The sequence below is a fragment of the Trematomus bernacchii genome, unplaced genomic scaffold, assembly GCF_902827165.1.
Source record: "Trematomus bernacchii unplaced genomic scaffold, fTreBer1.1, whole genome shotgun sequence".
NCBI lineage: Eukaryota > Metazoa > Chordata > Actinopteri > Perciformes > Nototheniidae > Trematomus > Trematomus bernacchii.
Window position 1 is genome coordinate 4,282,802 of NW_022987588.1, and position 12,765 is coordinate 4,295,566.

Genomic DNA, 12,765 nt, shown 5'->3' on the forward strand with positions numbered 1-12,765 from the left:
CACTTGTGTGCGGTCAAATAGTGCATATATAATAAAAAAAAAAGCTTTTAATGTTTAGTTTTTTTTGTACATCTTTGCATTACAATATTTAAATCTTAGAAGCGAGATTTATGTTAATAATTTAAAAAAACAATGTTCTCTATTGATATGCACTACTGACATTTGCAGATGAATTTGCATAAACATAGCTCAGTCTTGTCCATCTTTAGCTTACTTCTGACCACTCAATCAAGAGAAAACTTAAGGAAATGATTTGAAACATACCTGTGTTTCCATTGTCTAGCAGGTAGTTTATTTCGGTGCAGTATTTTATTAAACTTCCAATGAAGATGCTTGAATCCAACACTTTAAAACTGTAAAAATATTTGTAAAAAAATACATATTTTTGAAAATGTCCGGCAGCAAAGGGTTTATGATTTGTAGTACACGGCTTAAAACATGTAAAAATACAACCGGAATTTGTACACTAGCATCTTATTCCTCTTTATTGGATTCTGCTGATGTTGTTATCACATTCCCGGACATTTCTGGGTTTTGATTACCTTTTGCTTTGCCTACCTGTGATGTTATTATATTATCAGAAGCCTCCAGTAATTACTGATTCTCCCCAGGTCTGACTTGGATTTTCACATCAGAAGTCTCTACATGTTGCTGTCTGACATCCTTATCCTGCTCTCTAATCTCACAGGTTTATAATTATGTTGAACTGTCTGCCTTAAACTCTTGATCGATTCTCTTGCAGGTTTCCATTCTGCTCCTCACACTGATGCTGGTGTTCGCAAGCTTTGGAGTTCAACTGTTCGCCGGAAAGCTTGCAAAGTGCAACGACCCCCATATCCATGTTCGGGTATAGCAAGAAACATAATCTCCTCACTAAATCCCCCTCTCATTGCCTGCTGAGTAAATAAAAGGGATTTCCAAGTCAAATCAATATTCCAGTGGTTCCTTTTATATACTCCTTTTAGCATATGCCATATTATATATATTATTATATAGAAAACCACTTGCTCAAACAAGTCTCTACATGTTATTATTTTTTATTTTGGCTATTGTTCCTACTAATAATCATTGTACTCACCAAGATTTATGTTGAGAAATTGTATTTTATCCATTAACTTATACATCAATAGAGAAACATATAACCTGTAAAATGTTATGACTTTTTAATTGTTTAAGATGAGGGCTTCTTATTAACGCCACTTATGAATAATAAAAAAAATACTATCCAGTGTTATTGTTATATTATAAGATGGTTTGTTGCTAAATTAATTGTTTAAGTTTTCATACAACATTTATCGTAAAGCACCTCACTAACAGCCACCTCTTTTACTTGTCGTGTGCTTCCTGTTGATAATAGGACGATTGCCACGGTATATTCCGGATAAATGTCAGCGTTTCCAAGAACCTCAACTTGAAGCTAAGGCCTGGAGAGAAGAAGCCCGGTTTCTGGGTACCAAGAGTTTGGTATGACTTATTGCTTCCTTTTCTTTTATTACTGCCTGATTTATGGTTGTTTTTCTTCAGCCAATGATTGATGTGTCCACTCTGTCCTTCCCCAGGGCCAACCCTCGTAATTTTAACTTTGACAATGTGGGAAATGCCATGTTGGCTCTGTTTGAAGTGCTGTCCCTCAAAGGCTGGGTGGAGGTCCGAGATGTCATAATTCACAGAGTTGGACCGGTACTGAACCTCTTGTTACTTTGACTTTTAAATCACCGCCATCAAAGTGCTCTTTTTACATCTGACTTCTATTTTATAAGGACACTGTGACAGTTATAATACCTCTATTTCTGCAGATCCATGGCATCTACATCCATGTCTTTGTGTTTCTGGGATGCATGATTGGACTCACTCTGTTTGTGGGCGTCGTTATTGCAAACTTCAACGAGAATAAGGTGAGAGGCATTTATAAAGATACAGATCCCTAGGTTTTAAGATTACTTTGCAGGTGTTTTTTTCCTCTTTATGTTGCAGTAACAAGACTAAACAACAAGACATGAAAGTGCAACGTTGATGCAACAGTTACATTGTATTCATTTTAGACCACCAAGCTAGCAAAAACACCTGCTTCAGTATTCAAAATGTGTGTCTCCCACCACCAGGGCACTGCTCTCCTAACAGTGGACCAAAGGAGATGGGAGGATATGAAGAGCCGACTGAAAATCGCCCAACCTCTCCACCTGCCCCCCCGCCCAGGTGCTCACACACAAGATAACACACAAAGATATACACCAAACGGTTTAAATTCTGTAAAACAAATCAGTGACAGAGTATAATGTAAGCCAAAGTATGAAAGTCACGTCTTTGTCATGTTCCCTGATTGATCGTGTGGTGTGCCTTTGCATTGTTTAGCAGCACTTTCATGATTAATCCATATTTAATAGTCCTTGTTTTTCATCGAGGATTGATGCCTTGGAGGATTAATCAAGACACCCAAATGATGACTAGCAGCAGTAATAAAAAAACGGAACAGGAAGACCGATAACGCGGATATACCAGACACTGAATCATAAATGTCACAGCCCTCGTCACTGAATGTATCAACATTTTACATGTTAAAATATACTACCAGTTTTCTTCCACACTGGATATACAGACGAGCATGAAAGTTGAATACACTTAAAGTTACAGTTCAAGAGCTAAAAACACTACAACCAATATTTGCCACAGACTCAAACTCTTATCTTGCTAGCAATTAAATTGGAACACAGGAATAATGAGCATTTACACTGTTGTTTTTCCTCCTGTGAATAGAGTCGTGAGAATAGTTGCATTGCCCTGGAGGCTGTGTGGGAAAACGCTTGTTAGTACAGTTGAGAACTAACAGAAAATCAATGGCTTTAGTTCTAGTAGCAGTGCTGCTGACTCCAGCAGTATCTAGCTGACTTTGATCCACATCCAGAGGCCCTCTGCTCTGGCTCCACTCACTCACTACTGGCAGATCATTACAGCACTGAGGCGGCCTTTACTCACACGGTTCTAATCAAAGTACTTGCAAGAATTGTTTCTATGCTCTGGAGTCATTTCATTTCATTTCAAACCTTATTTCATGTCATATTCAATCATGGAGGCTGCCACTGGATGTAACATTCTTAAACGTGTACTTCATGTCCATTAGATATTCAATTCTCTGCTATGATGTGGACACAAGGGACAGTTGTAACAAAGATTTGTTGTGACAATGGTAAAAAAAACAAATTCAAAGATATAATGCTGACACATGAAATAAGCATAAGATTAAGAAAGTGCATTTGAAAGGGGAAATGCAATTTTGGAAAGCTGTAGAGCAGTGATATTCCTCCTCGGGCAAATACAATATAGTATCATTAGGTAAAGTAAGGTTGGCCTTCAGTAATAGCCAATCCCATTAGTTCCATCTCATTCATTTTTAAAACAAGCTTCAGTTTCCTAATGGGCCCATCTTCTGTTTAAGCTACATTTTTGTTTTAGGAGCTGAAATACAGAGTAGGCCAGTAATGTTACAGTAACTACTAACAATATAAAGGTACATTTTCACTGTGATTGTTAGTTTTTTTTAAAACCTTTTTCTTGATACAAACCATCTACATATATAAATGCATTTGAACCCTGCGACACAATTTTGTGTAAAAGGAACACACAAACAGTCCATTAGTGCCATCTGCAGGAGACTAAGGGGTACCACCACAAAATAAAGCATCAGCTGACTTTTCAGATGTATGAATTTGATCACTTACTCTGTCAAAGAGTCCCATGCTGACTGAATGTTAATGCTGAAAATGCTCTGGTCTTTTATCTGCTTGACAGAAAACGGGGGGTTTCGGGCCAAGATGTATGACATTACTCAACACCCCTTCTTTAAACGGGGCATTGCTGTTCTAGTGCTGGCACAGTCGGTGCTTCTTTCAGTCAAGGTAATGCCTCATGTCATTATATTATGTAAATGTGTTATTCACTTTTCCTTTTTTCTATGACTGATTTATTTTGAATGACAAGTTTAAGCAAGCTGCCAAACACATATAATATGTGTTAATCTGCTTTTGTTACAGTGGGATGTTAAAGGTGACGCAACATTTCCCCTTGCCACCTTGTCAGTGGTCTTCACCCTTATTTTTGTACTGGAGGTGAGCTCTTTTTTCTACTCATACATCAGTTTTAACGTTTGACCATACTTGCGTCCTCTGGGAATAGACGTCTGTCTGATGACTTTGTGTTGCTGTGGTTACCCAGGTGACCATGAAGCTGATAGCCATGTCTCCAGCGGGTTACTGGCAGAGCAGAAGGAATCGCTATGACCTGCTGGTCACAGTCTTGGGCGTCATCTGGATAGTCCTGCACTTTTCCTTACTGGTTAGACAAATTGCTGTCACATTAACGGGACATTCCAAAAATGCAATCAATGTTAAGTATTTTCAGCTAATACTACACAAATAACTAATTATTTCCCCCTCTAGAATGCATACACCTACATGATGGGCACATGTGTGATCGTCTTCAGATTCTTTACAATATGTGGGAAGCATGTAAGTATTTTAGCAAATACAACTCCAAAAGATAATGTGTATTTTATCAACAAAAATATACTAATAAATATGTGTGCCTGTATGTGATAAATAAAGGTGACTCTGAAGATGCTGCTGTTGACGGTGGTGGTCAGCATGTACAAGAGCTTCTTCATTATCGTGGGCATGTTCCTCCTCCTCCTCTGCTACGCATTTGCTGGCGTTGTGCTCTTTGGCACTGTCAAATATGGAGAGAACATCAACCGGTAAAGATGGATCTTCTGTTTATCGACCAGACCCTCATTATGCTTGTTCCCCCTGAAGAGCACTACATGCTGTATGCAGTAGATAAAGTAAAAACTAGTCCTTATAGAGTTATCTGATTCTGTCTTCCCTCATCGCAGGCATGCCAACTTCTCCACAGCCGGGAAGGCTATCACCGTTCTCTTCCGTATTGTCACAGGGGAAGATTGGAACAAAATCATGCACGACTGTATGGTAAGATGAGCTGTAGATCCAGCACACAAACCCACACACACATGAACAAAACTGTAAATTGTTAACATTATATATTGCGATGCAAGGGTCGCTTCACCTCAATTTTCTGCCGCTACCTCAATACAATGGGGGCCAATCGATTTTTCTATGTAGTTCTCACAGCAAAAATAAAATACAGTTACTCTGGTTACTCCCAGTTGTACATAAAATGTGAGATACTCCACAGACCGCACTGTCAGCCGTTTCCCCCATAACTACTCTTTAGCAAAGTAATAACCCAAAACTGCTGACATGGCTGTCTGCATGGCAAGATATATCACTCTATGTTTCTGTTGTAACTTTGGTGAAACCAAACCATTTGCCGTGACATTTCAGGAAGCATTTGGTATGATTTATTATTTATGTTTTATTTCCCTGTCCCCAGGTGCAGGCCCCATTCTGCACCCCCGATAAACATCGCTACTGGGAGACTGACTGTGGAAACTACGCTGGAGCGCTTATCTACTTCTGCTCTTTCTACGTCATTATAGCCTACATCATGCTCAACCTACTCGTAGGTCAGTGCGTGTAGATATACTTGTATTGATATCATGTTAAGCCCTTTGAACACCAGGAAAAGCGCTATATAAATGGAATGTATTATTATTATTATTTTGTGCACCAAATCTGTTTACCCCCATATTATAGGGCCTTGCATTCAGCTTGGGCACAAAACTGTGTGCCTGCCTGAAAGCAATTCAAAAGGATGACAAACTTCTGGAAGCAAACAAACAGCAAGGGCTCTTTCATACGGCTTTTTATTGCGCAAGACTGCAGCTCATAAAACACAGTTGTGGGGTTTGACATCTCTCCAAAGAGACAATAAAAGGTTTCTCTAGAGAGTATAATGTCGTTTATTGCAGCTTATTATCAACGCAATGATCAAACTCCATCATGCAGAAATTATTATTTCTTTCTAACGTCAGAGGCCACCATAGGAAGAGGGAGAGAGGCAGAATGACATGGAAGAAAATCATATTCTATAGAGTCTATTATTTGGTTTTGTAGACTGTATCTGTATATAACTCTTTTGTATGGGTGGAAATCTTGACTGGAAAGACACAGATGGTGACTCATAACCCTCAGATACTTATTACAATAAGAGAGCACCACCACTGACCTTTTACAAAGATCACTTTCTTTACAAAAAAATATCTTAAGGTCACACACAAAAGAAGCAATGGATGATAAAAGCAAGAAGAGCTCGAGTGATTGTTGTATGAATAAAACTAGGCTGGAGAATCGAGTGGAAAAAACGGTGTCAAATGAATTATCCTTTTCTTAGGCTCTTATTATCAGCTTTATTATTAGTCTGGATTTCAATCAAGACATTATTGTGATACATCCATTTAGTCTCAGACTCATGGCATCATAAAGACATTTAGAGCTATAAATGGCGACAGAACATTTAGCATCCATTGTTATACAATTGCGGGTTACTGTATGCAGATTAAAATGAAATGCTATCATTGAATATTTGCATCCGTGAGCCTTAATATATTTTTGCTTTTGCTGCAGCCATCATCGTGGAGAACTTCTCTCTGTTCTACTCCACTGAGGAGGACCAGCTGCTGAGCTATAATGACCTGAGGCACTTCCAAATCATCTGGAACATGGTGGATGACAAACGGGAGGTGAGAAATTAGCTATAGGACACCGCAGAGGAGAGAGGGTGGTGATCAAATGGCTTGGAGCACAGGATAATATATAGAGAAAATAAAAGCAGGCTGATTGCTAATGAGTAAGGCTGAAGGGAATGAAGTGTGGCATTGAGTGATAGGAGTAAAAGTAATTATAACAGTGGGTGCTGGATTAAAAAGGTAGGCCCCCTGTCATTCATCCATAATGTCATCCGGAAGTACCGTAGGCTTTTCTGATGAATTATTTGTGGAAGCATGTACACTTATAACATGCAGAGCAATATGTATCTGAGTCACAAGCTGTAACTATGGTCTGACATCCCATAACCAATGCATGAAAATAACTAAACCTCAAGGACACAATAAAACAGGAAATTATTGAAAAATAATAGTTTAACATAAATCTAAAAGTATATTTAGAATTGAATGTAATATATTTTTGGTAAATTAAAAATATGCAGCATTATAGACTTGAATCAGGCCACTGCCTTGAATAACCCAATTGTTTCATGATGTTTCCCCAGGGTTTGATCCCCACATCCAAGGTGAAGTTCCTGCTTCGACTGCTCCGAGGCCGGCTGGAGGTGGACCTGGACAAAGACAAGCTGCTGTTCAAACACATGTGCTATGAGATGGAGCGCCTGCACAGTGGAGGGGACGTGACCTTCCATGATGTGCTCAGGTGACAATGCAACACCACAACCACCTGACGTAGATACAGTGTAGAAGTGTTTAAGGCCAACCCACTAAGATAACCCAATGTAACGACAATATCAGGCGCCAACCCACTGGTGTGTAAAGTGAAGCCTATGTGGAATTAAAAATCTTAAAATGGCATTCTTTGTAATATGAAGCAGGGGGCAAATCCACTAATTACTTAATCAATTGTCTTACATACAAATGTATGTTCACTTACTGTAGCACATTGTTGATCTACTTAGAGTAAAATAGACAATAAAGCAGTGTATGCTTGGGAGTGTGTCTATCTTCTGATTGACACAAATCTACCTCAGTGTTTTTCAGTGTCACTGCTGCTTACAAAAAAAAGAAAATACGGCAAAAGCCAAACTCAGGCCATTAAAACTGTAGTTCACAAACCAATGATTGACATCACAGTGACTGCAACCACTTCTTATTCAGAGTCTATGGCTAATACTGAGCAGCACACTCGTACCCTCCTTCACTGAATGTTTTTAATTACATATTACAGTAACTCTCTACTAGTCACGTTTTTTAATGTACATTTATACCTATTTTATCCATATAAAATGGTCAAAATGTCAAAAACAACACAGAGAAAACCTGCTTCTAAAGAGTAATGGGGACTGATTTTCTTCACTATCTTGATTGCCCCTGAAAACAAATAATTTAGGGTTTTAAAGTGTAGCGTTAGTCATATAAAATCCAATCATTTTAGGCTTTAGAAGTGTTCTTGTCGCTTCTGTTCACTTTTGATTTCCACAGCTTTACATGTGTAAGTAGTGTTTACGCTTTAAGGCGCCGATAATCTTTGATTTTAGAAAAGCATAATTAATTCCACTAAATATGTCCCTCTTTTGGCTGTGTGTCTGTGTGTGTGGGGTGTGTTGTATGTGTGTACAGCATGCTGTCTTATCGCTCAGTGGACATTAGAAAGTCTCTCCAGCTGGAGGAGCTGTTGGCCAGGGAACAGTTGGAGTACACCATTGAAGAAGAGGTTGCCAAGCAGACCATACGCATGTGGCTCAAGAAATGCCTGAAACGCATCCGGGCGGTAAGTCTCTCCACAGAAATCACACAAATATGAACTCGTTCCCAGGGGAAGTTCCAAAAAACACATGTACAGTACAGTCCGCAGTACAGCATCACACACTGACCACATATGTCCGTATGCCCTTGCAGAAGCAGCAGCAGTCGTGTAGCATCATCCACAGCCTGAGAGAGAGCCAGCAGCAGGAGCTCAGCCGCTTCCTCAACCCCCCCAGCATAGAGACCACCTTGCCGAGTGACGACCACAATACCAACAACCCGGACAACCCCTCGCAGCCTGAGGTAAAGCCCCACATGCATACCAGCCCTGTTTACACACTCACACATGCTCACAGCTTGATGTACAGCAAGCGCATCATATAACCTGCAGGTGTGCGCTCGCAGTGGTGTAACAAAGGATATCTCTGCTTTGTTTAGATGAGTGGTCTCCAGCAGCTGCTGAGCCCCACGTTGTCAGACAGAGGAGGATACAGGCAGGACTCTTCAGACCTGGGGAGACCTCAGAGGAAGCTGGGACAGTGGCGGCTGCCTGCAGGTGTGTATGGAGCTTCATACTGTCTATTGCAAGCAACTCAGAGAATGTTTTGTTAAAGGGAACTGGAGCGAAGCTTTATGTGACCTTATATTACATTACATGTCAGTTGTTAGACGCTTTTATCCAAAGCGACTTACATACTCAATGCTGTGGGCAATCCCCACAGGAGCAATTTGGGTTGAAGTGTCTTGCCCAGGGACACAATGACATGCTGACTGCAGTGGGGTTTTAACCTGTGACCCCCTGATCCCAACACCAACGCACAACCCACTGCACCACACGCCTCCCACAGAAAGGGGATTTTTAAACAGGTCACTTAAAAACAAACTGTTATATATGGCAAGGGGCAAGGGCCCTCTAGTATTTATTTTAACTTATTTTATATATTCTTTTATTTGTATTTCACATTCTCACTTTAACTTTTTATGTTTATATATTTTTTTTATTGTTTTTTAATAATGTTCTTATGTATCTTATATTCCAAAGTGGAGCAACTGTTGCACACAACTAATTTCTCCCAGGATAAATAAAGAATTCTGATTCTGAGAGGGAACAAAATAATACTTAAGCTGACGTGACAGGAACATTTCAGACTGTGTAATCTCTGTTATTCGTGTTTGTTGTGTCAGGTCGCACGAGTGTCAAGTCCATAGTGTGCAAGATGAATCCTGTCAACGATGAGGCTTCTTCAGGGTCGGAGGTGAAGAAGTGGTGGACCCGTCAGCTGACAGTGGAGAGCGACGAGAGCAGCGACGACCTCATCGACATTTAAGGAAGAGGCGCAGCGCATCCTGCGGCTTTTTTCAGATGAGACGGGAAGCTCGCTGGCTGACTCAAGTCGTTTCATTTTCTCTTGCTCTCCCCTGAAAACAACACTTTTTCTAATGTGTTTTTAATCCAGGTTCAGAGCTCTCCAAAAAGTATGGCTGTGCGTGCAGATACTGTCGCTGAGGAGCCTTTTTGACATGCAGGGAGGATTTTTGTACCTCCATGTTAGGTATTACTTTTCCTCTGTGATTTCCACTCATTAAGATTGCTGAGGTTTTCTACGCAGGCACACATGGTGTTATGGCAGCCTGAGACACGAAAGGACATGTTGCATTCATGAAACAAACCAAGAAGCTGCTGCTCTAAACGTTTTCTACTGTTCTGATGTTTCATGTAAACTCTTAAATCCGGTAATCACGTTGGTGCAGCTACAATAATGTGTGTTGTCCTATCATGTCAATGCTTTATCTCTGTCTTTCTGTTTTAGTCCATGTTTCTGATCATGTCTCTTCATGGTCTTCAGTATTACTCTTATAAATATCAATTTTCTTACAGTCACTTTATACTTGTTCGTAGACCAAAACACATTAAAGCAACTTCTAGATTTATGACTGTGAATGTAATTAAAAGTCAAATCTTCTATGTATTTGTGAAAGTCAAAACATGAAATATTTTGTAAATTATTATAAATCTATTATACAAATATTCTAATAAAAGCCTATACAGGCATTTATGAGCAAAATAGTGGTCAGATTTGATTTCCTTTGCATATCAAACTTCACCATCCACACTTCATTATACAAAGAATTGAGTTCAATCCCAACTGATGCTGAACACAAACACAGTTTTCATCCAAAATATTGAACTATATGGTTAAAACTGTTTTCCCGGTAAAGTTTCGGCTCTAGTACAAAATATAAATCTTTTGCTAAATGTTTACCTCCCTACACATGCAGTTTATAGATCATACAGCATTCTGTGTGTCCTGCGCTATATTAAAAGCTGCTCCTTTGGTCACCAGTAAGTCCTTTAGAAATCATGTGACTTCACTATGACTTGTTCCACACTGATTCAATTTATGGGGAATTTAATTACCCCTTTATGAGTTTAAAAAAAACTGGGATTAGACTAACGAAGGGGGTAATTGAGTGGACAGATGCTGTTTAATGATTCTCCTCGCACACATCTGCTCAGATCAAACACTGAGTGCAGTCTTCATCCCTTCCCTGGATAACACTGCCCTCTCCTGGATACATGCTGAGCTGCCCTGAGAGCTGTTGAGCATCTTTTTCTGTATTGTCCCAACTTCATTCTTTGCTAGAAATAACAACCAAGTGACCAAAGTAGAATTGGATCAAATCTGAGGCTGAGGTGCAAGACTTTTCCCCTTTGACTACCATGTATTGTACAGCCTTTTCCTGCTGTTAAGTCATTGCTCGCCCCGCGCCCAGCACTTTCTCTCCTTCACAGCGATGACCCGATGGCAGTCCTGTCATCCGCTGAGCAGCCTCCTGCAAACCTAGATGAGCTCAGTTTGCAACCAGGCGCCCGGGTCAGAATGAAATGTAGTTGATCCAGTGGACAAGCGCTGTGAGTACTCGCCACCACACACACAAACAAACAAACAAACATAAACAGAGCTGTGTGTATTAGCCTCTCATTTATCCCCTGTGTTCCTTGATGATGTATTCCCTTCTTGTTAATTTATCACACAATCATCCGGGGGTTGGATCTGAGCTAATTGACCAAGGCACTCGACTGGCGGCTGCACCGAAAGCATTTTTTCTTAACAAGGGCCCTTGTTAGACACAGAATTAGCCCATTAAAAGAGACGGGGTCTTCATTTGTCCATTCAAAAGCCCGCTAAGTTTCACAGTTGATGGAGTGTGTATGGGGTTTGGCTGGATAATGAATGTGAGGGAAAGCAGAGAGAGAGTAGAGAATCGGCAGCCTGTGGGATGCCAACTTGCTCTATAGAAATCATGACTTACTCACACATTCCGGTCCCTCGATGACTGAGTGGCCCCCCCGACATATGGTCCTGTAGGGAAACAGTGTGACATCAGCCTTCTTGCCAATCAACTGTCTTTAATTTCTCTTTTCTCCTTCTTTTTTTCCTCAACTATCGCCTCTTAAGCTCCACTTAGCTCAGAACTATAGCTCATCAAAAGGCTTCTTCTATTTTTTTTCATTTTCACCCTGCGTGGTAGAACACTTTTTTGTCTTTTAATAGCCTTTGCATCACACCGGCTCCTACAGGACCTGTTGTTTTACCCTCCCTATTGTAATTTGCCCATCTCCCCCGTGTGCGTGTCCACTGCTTATTTAGGGCCTAATTGAGGCACTTTGGTAATTGAGGAGGAAGTTCTTAAGAGCGAAGGGAGTAGAAGAGTGTCTGTGAGTCGAGATTACCTGTAATTAAAGTACATGATGGCTTTGATGGCTTGGTCCCCTCCTGTTGAGATGTCGCCTCCAAATCACATAGACATATAAAGTACTTTCTTTGCCTATAGTGCAGTACAAGAGCAACACACTCATACGCACACATGGATGCAAATACTGCAAAAGCTGTTTGCATGAGCCACTGAGCAGAAACTCTTACGCAAAGGCACACACGCTTCACATACTGTAATGTACATCCCCAGCACAGTTGCTAATGGCTTTCCACACAGCTAATTAGAAACTAGTTCTGGAGGAAGAAGTTTTGAAAAGCAGTCATAATTGAGAGCACACTTGTCACCCTCCCCCAGAAAGTCTGAATCTATCCCTCTGAGAGTTCACACAGAGACGTTGTGACCATGTTATCTGATTATTAATTGGAAATGAGGTGTGATTGCCTTTGAATGTGAAAGTGCTTGCTGTTTTGAATGGCAGAGATGTAAGTGGTTCATTTCTCATGATATGGTTAACTTTCAGCTGACCATTTGCAATAACTTTCCTTAAAGCAAAAACAATACTCTCTGCTTAATTATCTTACCATCCCCGCTGCAGCTACTATTCGTCTCTACTGACTTTGATTCTTATGTCAATGCATGTTTCGGTATCAAAAGCATTG

At 40.3% G+C, this 12,765-nt stretch overlaps 1 protein-coding gene across 2 annotated transcripts in view; it reads left to right on the top strand.

Moving 5' to 3' along the window:
• The window catches only part of nalcn (sodium leak channel, non-selective), a 65,158-nt gene extending 54,713 nt beyond the window's left edge, over positions 1–10,445 (top strand). For both annotated transcript variants that reach the window (XM_034128756.1, XM_034128757.1), the window contains 18 exons: positions 743–847; positions 1,358–1,464; positions 1,560–1,680; positions 1,797–1,895; positions 2,103–2,196; positions 3,787–3,893; positions 4,029–4,103; positions 4,210–4,329; positions 4,434–4,502; positions 4,599–4,747; positions 4,886–4,979; positions 5,404–5,536; positions 6,537–6,652; positions 7,183–7,340; positions 8,261–8,411; positions 8,540–8,689; positions 8,825–8,942; positions 9,572–10,445. In XM_034128756.1, the coding sequence (XP_033984647.1) occupies positions 743–847; positions 1,358–1,464; positions 1,560–1,680; positions 1,797–1,895; positions 2,103–2,196; positions 3,787–3,893; positions 4,029–4,103; positions 4,210–4,329; positions 4,434–4,502; positions 4,599–4,747; positions 4,886–4,979; positions 5,404–5,536; positions 6,537–6,652; positions 7,183–7,340; positions 8,261–8,411; positions 8,540–8,689; positions 8,825–8,942; positions 9,572–9,714 (2,109 nt within the window). In that variant the 3' untranslated portion in view covers positions 9,715–10,445. The remainder of the gene's footprint in view (positions 1–742; positions 848–1,357; positions 1,465–1,559; positions 1,681–1,796; positions 1,896–2,102; positions 2,197–3,786; positions 3,894–4,028; positions 4,104–4,209; positions 4,330–4,433; positions 4,503–4,598; positions 4,748–4,885; positions 4,980–5,403; positions 5,537–6,536; positions 6,653–7,182; positions 7,341–8,260; positions 8,412–8,539; positions 8,690–8,824; positions 8,943–9,571) is intronic.
• The last annotated feature ends 2,320 nt before the right edge of the window (positions 10,446–12,765 follow it).